Here is a 13,347-nt window from a genome sequence, read left to right as displayed (position 1 = left end):
CTTTCCTTTCCTTTCCTTTCCTTTCCTTCTTTCCTTCTTTTCTTTTTTTACTTTTTCAGGGCACTTACTTGGTTGGAGGGGAACCCTCTCTCAGTTGTGTTCAACTATTTCATTCCCAATGGCAGAGCTTATTTACTTTGTGTACTGTTTGGTATATATATTCTCATCTGAATACCTTCTCTGATTTCTTTTGTTTTGAATTTTGACAGATTTATTTGTATATTCTTTATGGAACTGATACTTGTTGAGAGCTGAGTTAAATGTTGGATTATAAATCCAATCAAAGAAAACAACAACACAGTTTCTTCAAAAATAAGCACTTAAAAAGAGAAAGAAACAGAGAGATAGAGATAGAAAGAGACAGAAACAGAAAATAGATGGGAGTCATCTAAGGGACCCATGTATCTGGACTTCAAAGTTTCTTCATAGCTCTATTACTTCCATAATGAATACTTGTAAGTTTCATGAAACATCTATGTTTCCCCTCCTAGAGATTGTATTCAGTTTTGCTGAATAAGTTATTTTTGGCTGTATATTTATATTATCTTTTGTTTTCTGGAATATCGTGTTGCTAGTTCTCTACTCCTTTACTGTACTGGCTGCTCAACTGTTTGTGATCCTGAATGTGATTTCTTAGTATTTGAATACTGCTGCTTTCAGTATTATTATTATTATTTTTTTGACTTGGAAGCTCTGAATTTTGACTATTATATTCTTGAGCATTTTCTTTTTGAGGTTTCTTTCAGGAGGTGGCCATAGCATTCCTTCTTTATGCTTTCCATCTGGGGAGTTTTCTTTTAATGTTTTGAAATATATCTAGCTCATTTTTTTTTTTTTTTTGGTCATGGCTTTCAGGTAATCTAGTAATTCTTTTTTTTTTTTTTTTTTTGCCTTTATCTGTTTTCCAGATTAGCTTTTTTCCCCTCTGAGATACCTTAGAATTTCTTAAACCTTTAAAGATATTTTCACTCTTATAATATTTCTGAATGTCTCATGGAGTCATTGGCTTAAATTTGATCCATTCTAATTTTTTTAGGAGTTTTTTGTTTGGGAAAGCTTTCTTTCTCTCTGTTTCTTTGGGTTCATACACACATATATAGCTAATATTTCTGCATTGCTATATCATTTCCATGTAGACTGGAATGTCCTTGAAGTTTCCTTAGAGGAAAACAGAAAAGACAAATTTATGCAGTCATTTGTTGCCCTGAGAAGAACTATATGTCCTTTCTAGAGTGGACAGATGCTATACTGACCTCAAGTAGGCTCTGGAGTAGAAAGTGAAAAGGAGTTTAGAATGGTGGAAAGAGCATGAGTACTGGAGTCATGAGAACTGGTTTCAAATTCTACCTTTGGCATTCGTCTGTATGATATAGGCAAATCAATTAATCTCCATAAACTCCATTTTTCTCATTTTTAAAATGAAAGATTTTTTTTTATTATATTATGCCTGACATCTCTTTCAGTTCTATTATGATCCTATATTGTGATCTGTTCACTGAAAATATAAAGGTAGGATGGACTGATTGATTCAGGCAAATCACTGCATCTCACTTAAGGTAAGTGATAAAATAACTTGATACCTTAACCAGATGAAAACAGATGAAAATCAATCTTAATGATAGGCTTTAGTTTCAATCAATAAATCAGTCCTAAGGTTCAGGATATGTAAAAAGTTATTGCATCTGAAGTGATGTTACTTAGGAAATCATGTTTGCATAGACAAAGGAAACTCAGTCATATCCTAGTGATCATCTATAAATTATCAAGGCAATTAGAAGCAGAGGAATTCAAGATAGATTAGACACAACATTCTATATGACATTGAGGGGGAATTTCTTTTCTGGGGAGGAAGCTTTGATCTCAGTTTAAACTTTGACCTAAGTTTCCTCCTTTCCTTGCTTCTTACTCCATCTCCTTATCTTTATTCTGTGTGCGTCTACCCCCTCCCCCTCCACCAAATGTATTTCTTGTAAACAGTATATTGTAAGATTTCAAGAAATATCTACGGCCAGGTTTGAACCTGGACCTCCCATATCTAGGATTGGATCTCTATCCACTTAGCTTCCCTGACCTTTTGTTTTTCTAGATATATTTAGGTGTTGGTTTTTTTTTTTCCCTAGCTCTGTGAAATAATTTTTGGGTTGTTTGATTGGTATGGCACTGAATAGGTAAATTGATTCCGGTAGAATTGTCATTTTTATTATATTGGCTTAGCCAACCCATCAGAAATTCATGTTTTACCAAACATTTAGATCTGACTTTGTGTGAAAAATGTTTTGTAATTGTGTTCATACAGTTCCTGGGTTTCTCTTGGCAGGTAAACCCCTCTCAACCAGGTATTTTATGTTGTTTATAATTATTTTAAATGGAATTATAATTATATAATTATATTATTATAATTGTTTATAATGATTTTAAATCTCTTGCTGCTTGACTTTGCTACTAATATATAGCAATGCTGATGATTCATGTGGGTTTATTATATTTTCTTCAACATGGCTAAAGTCAATTAGTATTTTAGTTGATTCTCTAGAATTCTCTTAGTATATCATCAAATCATCTGCAAAGAGTAATTTTGTTTCCTCATTGCCTATTCTTATTTCTTTAATTTCTTTTTTCTTTGTATTGCTGCAGTTAGCATTTCTAATACAAGATTGAATAATAGGAGTATCCTTCTTCACTCCAATCTTATTGGAAAGGCTTCTAGCTTATCTGCATTACAGATAATGCTTACTGATGATTTTAAATAGATACTACCAATCCTTTTAAAAAAAGCTCCATTTATTCCTAAGCTCTCTATGTTTTTTTTTTTAAATTTTTAATCATTTATTAATATTCATTTTTAACATGGTTACATGATTCATGCTCCTACTTTACCCTTCCCCCCACCCCTGCACTACCCCCACCCATGACCAACTCACATTTCCACTGGTTTTATCATGTGTCCTTGTTCAAGACCTATTTCCAAATTGTTGTTAGTTGCATTGGTGTGGTATTTTCAAGTCTACATCCCCAATCATGTCCTCCCCAGCCCATGTGTTCAAGCATTTGTTTTTCATATATGATTCCTCTCCTGCAGTTCTTCCTCTGAATATGGGTAGTGTTCTTTACCATAAATTCCTCAGAAGTATCCTGTGTCATTGCATTGCTGCTGGTACAGAATCCCATTACATTCGATTTTACCACAGTATATCAGTCTCTGTGTACAATGTTCTTCTGGCTCTGCTCCTTTTGCTCTGCATCAGTTCCTGGAGGTCTTTCCAGTTCACCTGGAACTCCTCTAGTTTATTATTCCTTTTAGCACAATAGTATTCCATCACCCGCATATACCACAGTTTGTTCAGCCATTCCCCAATTGAAGGACATTCTCTCCTTTTCGAGCTTTATGCCACTACAAAAAGCGCAGCTATGAATATTTTCATACAAGTCTGTTTATCTAAGATCTCTTTGGGGTACAAACCCAACAATGCTATGGCGGGATCAAAGGGCAGGCATTCTTTTATAGCCCTTTGAGCATGATTCCAAATTGCCAGCCAGAATGGTTGGATCAGTTCACAATTCCACCAGCAATGCATTAATGTCCCAATTTTGCCACATCCCCTGAAGCATTCATTACACTCCCCTTCTTTCATTTTAGCCAGTCTGCTAGGTGTGAGGTGGTACCTCAGAGTTGTTTTGATTTGCATTTCTCTAATTATTAGAGATTTAGAACACTTTCTCATGTGCTTATTGATACTTTTGATTTCTTTACCTGAAAATTACCTATTCATGTCTCTTGCCCATTTATCAATTGGGGAATGGCTTGATTTTTTATACAATTGCTTTAACTCCTTGTATATTTGAGTAATTAGACCCCTGTCAGAGTTTTTCGTTATAAAGATTTTTTCCCAATTTGTTGTTTCTCTTCTGATTTTGACTACATTGTTTTTGTTTGTACAAAAGGTTTTTAGCTTAATATAATCAAAACCATTTAATTTACATTTTGTAATTTTCTCTAACTCTTGCTTGGTTTTAAAATTTTTCCTTTCCCAGAGAACTGACAGGTATACTATTCTGTGTTCACTTAACTTATTTATAGTTTCCCTCTTTATATTCAAGTTATTCACCCATTTTGAATTTATCTTGGTGTAGGGTGTGAGATCTCTCCCATATTGTTTTCCAAATTTCCCAGCAGTTTTTGTCAAAGAGTGGATTCATGTCCCAAAAGTTGGGCTCTTTGGGTTTATCATACACTGTCTTGCTGATGTCATTTACCCCAAGTCTGTTCCACTGATCCTCCCTTCTGTCTCTTAGCCAGTACCATATTGTTTTAATGACTGCTGCTTTATAGTATAGTTTAATATCTGGTACTGCTAGGTCGCCTTCCTTCACATTTTTTTCATTATTTCCCTTGATATTCTTGATCTTTTGTTATTCCAAATGAAATTTGTTATAGTTTTTCCTAATTCAATGAAGAAGTTTTTTGATAATTTGATAGGTATGGCGCTAAATAGGTATATTAATTTGGGTAGGATGGTCATTTTTATTATGTTAGCTCGTCCTACCCATGAACAATTAATGGCTTTCCAATTGTTGAGATCCAGTTTTATTTGTTTGGAAAGTGTTTTGTAGTTGTTTTCATATAATTGCTGTGTTTGTTTTGGTAGATAGATTCCCAATTGTTTTATATTGTCTAGGGTGATTTTAAATGGTGTTTCTCTTTCTACTTCTTGCTGCTGTGATGTGTTGGAAATATATAGAAATGGTGATGATTTAGGCGCATTTATTTTGTATCCTGCAACTTTGCTAAAGTTGTTGATTATTTCTACCAGCTTCTTGGTTGATTCTCTAGGATTTTTTAAGTAGACCATCATATCATCTGCAAAGAGTGATAGCTTAGTCTCCTCTTTTCCTATTTTGATACCTTCAATTTCTTTTTCTTCTCTAATTGCTACTGCTAGTGTTTCTAGTACTATGTTGAATAATAGAGGTGATAATGGGCATCCTTGTTTCACTCCTGATCTTATTGGGAAGGCTTCTAAAATTTATCCCCATTGCATATAATGCTTGTTGATGGTTTTAGGTATATACTTTTAATTATTTTTAGGAAAGGTCCTTCTATTCCTATACTTTTCATTGTTTTCAATAGGAATGGATGCTGTATTTTGTCAAAGGCTTTTTCAGCATCTATTGAGATAATCATGTGATTTTTGGTTGTTAGACTGTTGATATGGTCAATTATGTGGATGGTTTTCCTAATGTTGAACCATCCTTGCATTCCTGGTATAAATCCCACCTGATCATGGTGGATGATCTTCTTAATTACTTGTTGGAGTCTCTTTGCTAATATTCTATTTAAGATTTTTGCATCTATATTCATTAGGGATATTGGTCTATAGTTTTCTTTCTCTGTTTTTGGTCTACCTGGCTTTGGAATCAGTACCATATTTGTGTCATAAAAGGAATTTGGTAGGACTCCTTCTTTGCTTATCATATCAAATAATTTGTATAGTATTGGGATTAGTTGCTCTTTGAAAGTCTGATAGAATTCACTTGTGAATCCATCACGTCCTGGTGATTTTTTCTTAGGGAGTTTTTTGATGACTTGTTCAATTTCTATTTCTGATATGGGATTATTTAGGTATTCTATTTCTTCTGCTATTAATCTAGGCAATTTATATTTTTGTAAATATTCGTCCATATCTCCTAAATTGTTATATTTATTGCCATATATTTGGGCAAAATAGTTTTTAATGATTGCCTTAATTTCCCCTTCATTAGAGGTGAGGTCTCCCTTTTCATCTTTGATACTATCAATTTGGTTTTCTTCTTTCCTTTTTCTTATTAGATTGACCAGTACTTTGTCTATTTTATCTGTTTTTCAAAATACCAGCTTCTAGTCTTATTTATTAATTCAATAGTTCTTTTACTTTCGATTTTATTAATTTCCCCCTTAATTTTTAGTATTCTAATTTAGTTTTCATCTGGGGGTTTTTAATTTGCTCGCTTTCTAATTTTTTGAGTTGTATGCCCAATTCATTGATCTCTGCCCTCCTTAATTTGTTAATATATGCACTCAGGGATATAAATTTCCCCCTGAGTACTGCCTTGGCCACATCCCACAGAGTTTGGTAGGATGTCTCATCATTGTCATTTTCCTCAATGAAATTGTTGATTGTTTCTATGATTCCTTCTTTGACAAATTGGTTTTGGGGAATCATATTGTTTAATTTCCAATTAGTTTTTGATTTTCCTGTTCAGGTGCCCTTACTAATTATTATTTTTATTGCGTTATGATCTGAGAAGGTTACATTTATTATTTCTGCTCTTTTGCATTTGTTTGCAATGATTCTATGCCCTATTACATGGTCAATCTTTATGAATGTTCCATGTGCAGCTGAAAAGAAGGCGTATTCCTTTTTGTCCCTATTTATTTTTCTCCACATATCAATTAAATCTAATTTTTCTAGGACTTCATTCACCTCTCTTACCTCTTTCTTATTTATTTTTCAGTTTGATTTATCTAGATCTGAAAGAGGAGTATTTAGATCTCCCACTATTATGGTTTTACTATCTATTTCCTTCTTGAGCTCTGCCAGTTTCTCCTTTATGAATTTGAATGCTATACCACTTGGTGCATATATATTGAGCAGTGTTATTTCCTCATTGTTTATACTGCCTTTAATCAGGATGTAATGACCTTCCCTGTCTTTTTTAATCATATCTATTTTAACTTTGGCTTTATCAGAAATCATAATAGCCACTCCTGCCTTCTTTTTCTCATTTGATGCCCAAAAGGTTTTGCTCAAGCCCTTAACCTTAAACTTGTGTATGTCTACCCGCCTCATATGTGTTTCTTGTAGACAACATATGGTAGGATTTTGGTTTCTGAACCACTCTGCTATTTGCTTCCGTTTTATGAGCAAGTTCATCCCATTCACATTCAGAGTTACAATTGTCAGTTGTGCATTCACTGACATTTTTGTATCCTCCCCTGGACCCATTCCTTCTTCTTCCACTATTTTCTTTTAAACCAGTGGTTTGCTTTGAGCCTTATCCCCTCCCTTGATTAACTTCCTTTTCTGCCCCCCCCTTGTTATTACCCTCTTTTTATTTTTAAAGGCCTAATGAATTCCCTCCCCCTTCTTCTTCCCTCCCTTTTATGACCTCCCCACTCCCCTGCTCCCTTTGGTTTATCCCTTCTGACTTTCTCAGTAGGGTTAAATAGAGTTTTTTATCCCAATGGATAATATAGCTACTCTTCCTTCTCTGGGTTGATTACACTGAGAGTAAGGTTTAAATATTACCTCTTAATGCTCTCTTCCTCTCCTTCTTATAATATTATTTATCCCCTCCCCTTCCCATGCCCTTTTTGTGTTTAATAGAATATCCTATTTTTCTTATTCACTCAGATTTCTCTTGGTGTCCCCTACTATTCCCCCCCTCTTTCCCACCGCCCATGTCATCTTAGACTGTTTAGTATCCTGTCCTCTCCCTAGGAATTATTCTTCTGGTTGCTATAATAGTGAATATTATAATAGTGAATAGAGTTCACTACAGAGAATTATACATAGCATTTCTCCACATAGGAATACAGATAATTAGATCTTATTTAAGACCTTAAAGAGTCAAATTTAAAAAATTATGAGTTTTCTTTCTTTCCCCTCTGTTTCTTATTTACCTTTTCATGTTTCTCTTGATTTTTATGGTTGGATATCAAACTTTTCATTTAGTCCTGGTCTCTTTTGTGCAAATACTTGGAAATCTTCAATTTTGTTGAATGCCCATACTTTCCTCTGGAAATATATAGTCAGTTTCAATGGGTAGCTGATCTGTGGCTGAAGGCCAGGCTCTCTTGCCTTTCTGAATATTGTATTCCAAGCCTTGTGGTCTTTTAGTGTGGAGGCTGCCAGATCCTGTGTGATCCTGATTGGTACTCCTTGATATTTGAATTGTTTGTTTCTGGCTTCTTGTAAGATTTTTTCTTTTACTTGAAACCTCTTGAATTTGGCTATTATATTCCTAGGTGATGACTTTTTTGTATCCAGTGTAGAGGGTGATCTATGGATCCTTTCAATGTCTATATTGCCCTCTTGTTGTAGAACTTCAGGGCAATTTTGCTGAATAATTTCTTTAAGTATGGAGTCCAAGTTTCTATTAATTTCTGCCTTTTCTGGAAGACCAATGATTCTGAAATTGTCTCTTCTAGACCAGTTTTCTTGGTCTGTCACTTTTTCATTGAGATATTTCATGTTTCCTTCTATCTCATCAGTCTTTTGACTTTTGTTTTATTTGTTCTTGTTGTCTTGAGAGATCATTGCCTTCTAATTGTTCAATTCTAGCCTTTAGGGACTGGTTTTCCCTTTCAATCTGGTCATTTCTGGTGTTCAATTTGCTTAACAGTTCATTTGATTTCTGAGCCTCACTTTCCAATTGCAAAATTCTGCCTTTTAAACTGTTATTTTCTTGCCAGATCTCTTCCGTCTTCTTCAAAATCTCAGTTTTGAACTCTTCCATATCTTGTGACCAGTTTTCATTGTTTTGGGAAGGTTTGGATACTTGTTTGTCCTCCTCTGTTTTCTGGATTTTCTCTGTGTAAAAGTTGTTAAGTGTTCCAGAGTTTTTCTTGATAATCTTTTTCTTCTGGGGTTCTCGGCTTGCCATTGTTAGCCCTGCCCCTTCTCAGCTTTGTCTGCACACTCATGGTCTGTCTGTGCTGTCTGGGTTCCGGAGGGCTCAGATCTCCTTGTTCTCAGGGTCAAGCCTCCTGGTTGTCCCTGATCTGCCCCTCTGCCCGAGGCTCCTTCAGCAGTCTCATTGTGCTGCTTCCACAGCCTCGTTCCAGTCTGCTCCGGGTCCCCACTTGAGGTCCAAGCCTGTGCTCGAGATCTTTGTCTGCACCTAGTTCACTGCCTTCACCCGCTCAGATGCTGGGGAAAGTCCCTGCACTCAAGATCTTTGTCCGCACCTAGGGCACTGCCTTCACCCGCGCCAGCGCTCAGGGACATCCGTGCGCTTTGTTTAGCTCCTTGGGGTCCTAGTTCTTGCTGCTCTCAGGAACAAGCCCTGGAGGTGCCAGTGATTTACTGGGTGCCTCAATCCTACTTTCACTCTTGTGTTGGCCTCTGGGCTGTACGTGGTGTGGGGGTGGTGGAGGGGCTTCTTCCTCTTGTGTTTTAGTGAGAGTTGTTTCACCCCTTTAAAGCGTGGAAATGCCCTGATTCCATGTACCTACAATGCTGCACCCTGTTGTGGGGTCCCTTCGTTTGTCTGGATTTGTTTTTATGTCCCCTTGAGGAGTCCTGTATGCTTCGGTTCCGAGAGATTGAGCAGCTGCTCCTTACTCTGCCACCATCTTCCTTTCTAGTGTTTTTAATGGAAATAGGTGTCAAATTTTTTCAAAAACCTTTTCTGCAGCTGTTGAGATAATCATATGATTTTTGTTGTTTTTGTTATTAATATTATTAATGTTCAATTATGTTCAATTATATGTTCAATTATACTGATAGTTTCCTACTATTGAACTAGCACCCTGCATTATTGGTATAAGTTCCACCTGGTCAGAGTGTATAATCTTTGTGATATATTGCTATAATCTCCTTCCTAGTTCTTTTGTATCAATATTCATTAGAGAAATTTGTCTATAGTTTTCATTTTTTTTTTGTTCTTCTTGGTTATGGAATCAGCACCATTTTTATGTCATAAAAGGAATTTGGTAAGGCTCTTTCTTTGTTTTTCCAAATAGTTTCTAAAATATTGGAATTAATTGTTCTCTTAATGTTTGGTTGAATTAACTTCTGATTCATCTGATCATGGGGAATTTTTCTTAAAGACTTCATTAATGGATTTTTCACTTTCTTTCTCTGAGACAGGGTTATTTAAATATTATATTTCTTCTTCTCTTAAACTGGATAATTTATATTTTTGTAAAGATTCATCCATTTTATTTTTATTTTTTTGGTTTTTAGCCCAATTTAGCCCAATTCATTGATCTGCTCTTTATTTTACAATGTAAGCGAGAGAGATATAAATTTCTCCCTAATTCTTTTACTTTACTACTTTGACTGCACTTAATTTATATTAATTTGATTGATATGTTTTCTCGTTGCTATCATTCACTTTAATGAAATTATTGTTTCTATTTGTTTTATGACCCATTTATTATTTAGGATTAGATTATTTAATTTCTAATGAATTTTTAATTTGTCTTTCCACAACCCAAGAATATCAGGGAAATTTTTCTTTATAATTTAAAAAAAACATATTGTCCAGACTTTTTTCTTTTTTCTCTATCATGGCTTTCAGGTAGTCCAAAATTTTTTAGACTGTCTCCTGGAACTATTTTCTAGATCACTTATTTCTTATTTTCTTCCAATTTTTCATTCTTTTGATTTTATTGGACTGTTTTGTTGTGGCTCAAGGAGATATTAGCTTCCAATTGCCCAATTCTAATTTTTAGGGCATTATTCTCTTCATTGAACTTTTGTAACTTCTTTTCAATTTGGCCAATTGTACATTTTAAGTAGTTGTTGTCTTCACTGAAATTTTATGTCTCTTTTTCCATGCGGCTATTCTACTTTTTAAAGAAGCTGTTTTCTTCATTGAATTTAATGCATCCATTTTCATTTGTCAAATTCTCCTTTTAGGGAGTTGTTTTCTTAGGTGAATTTTTGGATATATTTTCCCATTTTTTGTGTTCCCTTTACCAAGCTATTGACTCTCCCCTCCCTCATTATTTTCTTGTATTCTCTTTTCCCAATTTTTCTTCTACCTCTCTTTTGATTTTTAAAATCTTTTTTTTAGCTCCCCTAGGAGGTTTTTTGGGACCTGATATAATTTCCCATTTTCTTTGGAGTCTTTTCAGGTAGTAGTTTTGACATTGTTGTCCTTTTTTGGATTTGTGTTTTTATATTTCCTGCCACCATGGTAATATTCTGTGGTCAAGATTTTGTTTGCCATTTCCTTATTTTCCCAGGGTGCTTGTGGTGCACCTCTGTAGTGTGCTGATATGGCTTGCCTGCTTTGGGTTTGGGACCTGGGGGCACTCTAGCTGCCTTGGTGGGGGTCTATGAGCTGGGACTTGGTAGAATTCTGTCTGGCTTGTTATGAGAAGGCCTGTTGCTGATTTGCCAGAATGCAGAGCCTGTACTGGATTGTACTTCCCTTTTTACTCCAATGAGATGGATCTTTTTTGCTTACTTTATACATTGTCTTAGTTTAGAGAATTATTTCATCCCATCTTTCTGTTAGTTCTGCCACCCCAGAATTTGTTTTGGGGTATTTTTATAGTTGTTTAGAAGTGAATTTGGGGGACTTCAGCTTATACTGCTATCTGAGGTCCACATTGATCCTTTAATACAGTAAAAAGTTTCTATGACAGGCATTTCTTTTAACTTATATTTATTTTGTCTTTTAGGTAGACAAAAAAATAATTCGGACTGAAATAGGAGTCCTTCTTCGCCTTTCACATCCAAACATCGTAAGTAATTTTTAATTCTTTTATAAATCTTGAATTATTTCCAAAGCCTTGATATAGATTTGTCCTTCACCTTCTATTATTGGAGTAGGCACTTGAGTGTACTTATAAAAGGCCAAATCTAGCTATTTTCTTTCTTTTGACCACCTTGATAACTGAAAAAAATCAATAACTGAAGCAGGCTTCTAGTGGTGGTATATATGGCTCATGGTGGTATATATGACTTAAAGTCTTGTTTATTCATTTTAAGCACAAATTTCATACTTAAAATTGGTTTTCTGAAATGGATAGTGTGTCACCATTTTAATCATTGAGCCTTTAGTGGGTGTTTTTTTTTTTCCCTTCTTCTAGGAGCCACTTCATTTCTTTAGCTCCATACATTCTGAAACCCTGAACAAACACTCTTATCCTCCTTACCTGTCCTTAATCTTTTGTAATCAGAAATCTCAGTTAGTCTTCTTCATATTGAACATTTTAATTTCCAAAATACCTCAAAAATTATTTCTAACTTTATATTGAATGCTGAATAGTTAAAGCAAATAGTCAGTTAATGCAATGTTAAACACTGGGAACACAGACAAAAAAATTGAAACACGGCCACCCAAAAACATCCACTCACATTTTGGAGTGATAAAATGGAAGGCACACTGGGCTAAGGATAAAAGAACATGAGTTCTATTTCCAGAATTGCTTCTTACCAGTCATGTGATTTGAGACATATCATTTAACTATTTGAGCCTCAGTTTTCTCATTTGTAAAGCAAGTGGATAAGATTAAATTACTTTTGAATTCTATTTCTTTTCTTTTTAATTTTTTTTGAATTTAAACATTTATTAATAATCATTTTTAACATGTTACATGATTCATGCTCCTACTTTCCCCTTCACCCCCTGCACTCCCCCCACCTATGGCCAATGCACATTTCCACTGGTTTTGTCATGTGTCCTTGATCAAGACCTATTTCCAAATTGTTGGTAGTTGCACTGGTGTGGTAGTTTCGAGTCCACATCCCCAATCATGTCCAACCTGACCCATGCGTTCAAGCAGTTGCTTTTCTTATATGTTTCCTCTCCTGCAGTTCTTCCTCTGAATGTGGGTAGTGTTCTTTACCATAAATTCCTCAGAACTATCCTGTGTCATTGCATTGCTGCTGGTACAGAATCCCATTACATTCGATTTTACCACAGTATATCAGTCTCTGTGTACAATGTTCTTCTGGCTCTGCTCCTTTCGCTCTGCATCAGTTCCTGGAGGTCTCTCCAGTTCGCCTGGAACTCCTCTAGTTTATTATTCCTTTTAGCACAATAGTATTCCATCACCCACATATACCACAGTTTGTTCAGCCATTCCCCAATTGAAGGACATTCTCTCCTTTTCCAGTTTGTTGCCACCACAAAAAGCTCAGCTATAAATATTTTCATACAAGTCTGTTTATCTAAGATCTCTTTGGGGTACAAACCCAGCAATGGTATGGCTGGATCAAAGGGCAGGCACTCTTTTATAGCCCTTTGAGCATGATTCCAAATTGCCATCCAGAATGGTTGGATCAGTTCACAACTCCACCAGCAATGCATTAATGTCCCAATTTTGCCACATTCCCTCCAACACTCATTACTCTCCCCTTCTTTCATTTTAGCCAATCTGCTAGGTGTGAGGTGATACCTCAGAGTTGTTTTGATTTGCATTTCTCTAATTATTAGGGATTTGGAACACTTTCTCATGTGCTTATTGATACTTTTGATTTCTTTACCTGAAAATTGCCTATTCATGTCTCTTGCCCATTTTTCAATTGGGGAATGGCTTGATTTTTTATACAATTGCTTTAACTCCTTGTATATTTGAGTAATTAGACCCCTGTCAGAGTTTTTCGTTATAAAGATTTTTTCCCAATT

The 13,347-nt window shown here is 35.2% G+C and overlaps 1 protein-coding gene across 1 annotated transcript in view; it reads left to right on the top strand.

Moving 5' to 3' along the window:
• The window catches only part of CAMK4 (calcium/calmodulin dependent protein kinase IV), a 251,074-nt gene that overhangs the window by 87,165 nt on the left and 150,562 nt on the right, over window positions 1–13,347 (top strand). Inside the window, exon 3 of the mRNA XM_044657613.1 lies at window positions 11,396–11,458. Within this exon, the coding sequence (XP_044513548.1) occupies window positions 11,396–11,458 (63 nt within the window). The remainder of the gene's footprint in view (window positions 1–11,395; window positions 11,459–13,347) is intronic.

The sequence above is a fragment of the Gracilinanus agilis genome, chromosome 1, assembly GCF_016433145.1.
Source record: "Gracilinanus agilis isolate LMUSP501 chromosome 1, AgileGrace, whole genome shotgun sequence".
Classification (NCBI taxonomy): domain Eukaryota; kingdom Metazoa; phylum Chordata; class Mammalia; order Didelphimorphia; family Didelphidae; genus Gracilinanus; species Gracilinanus agilis.
This window is presented reverse-complemented; position numbering and strand designations above follow the sequence as displayed.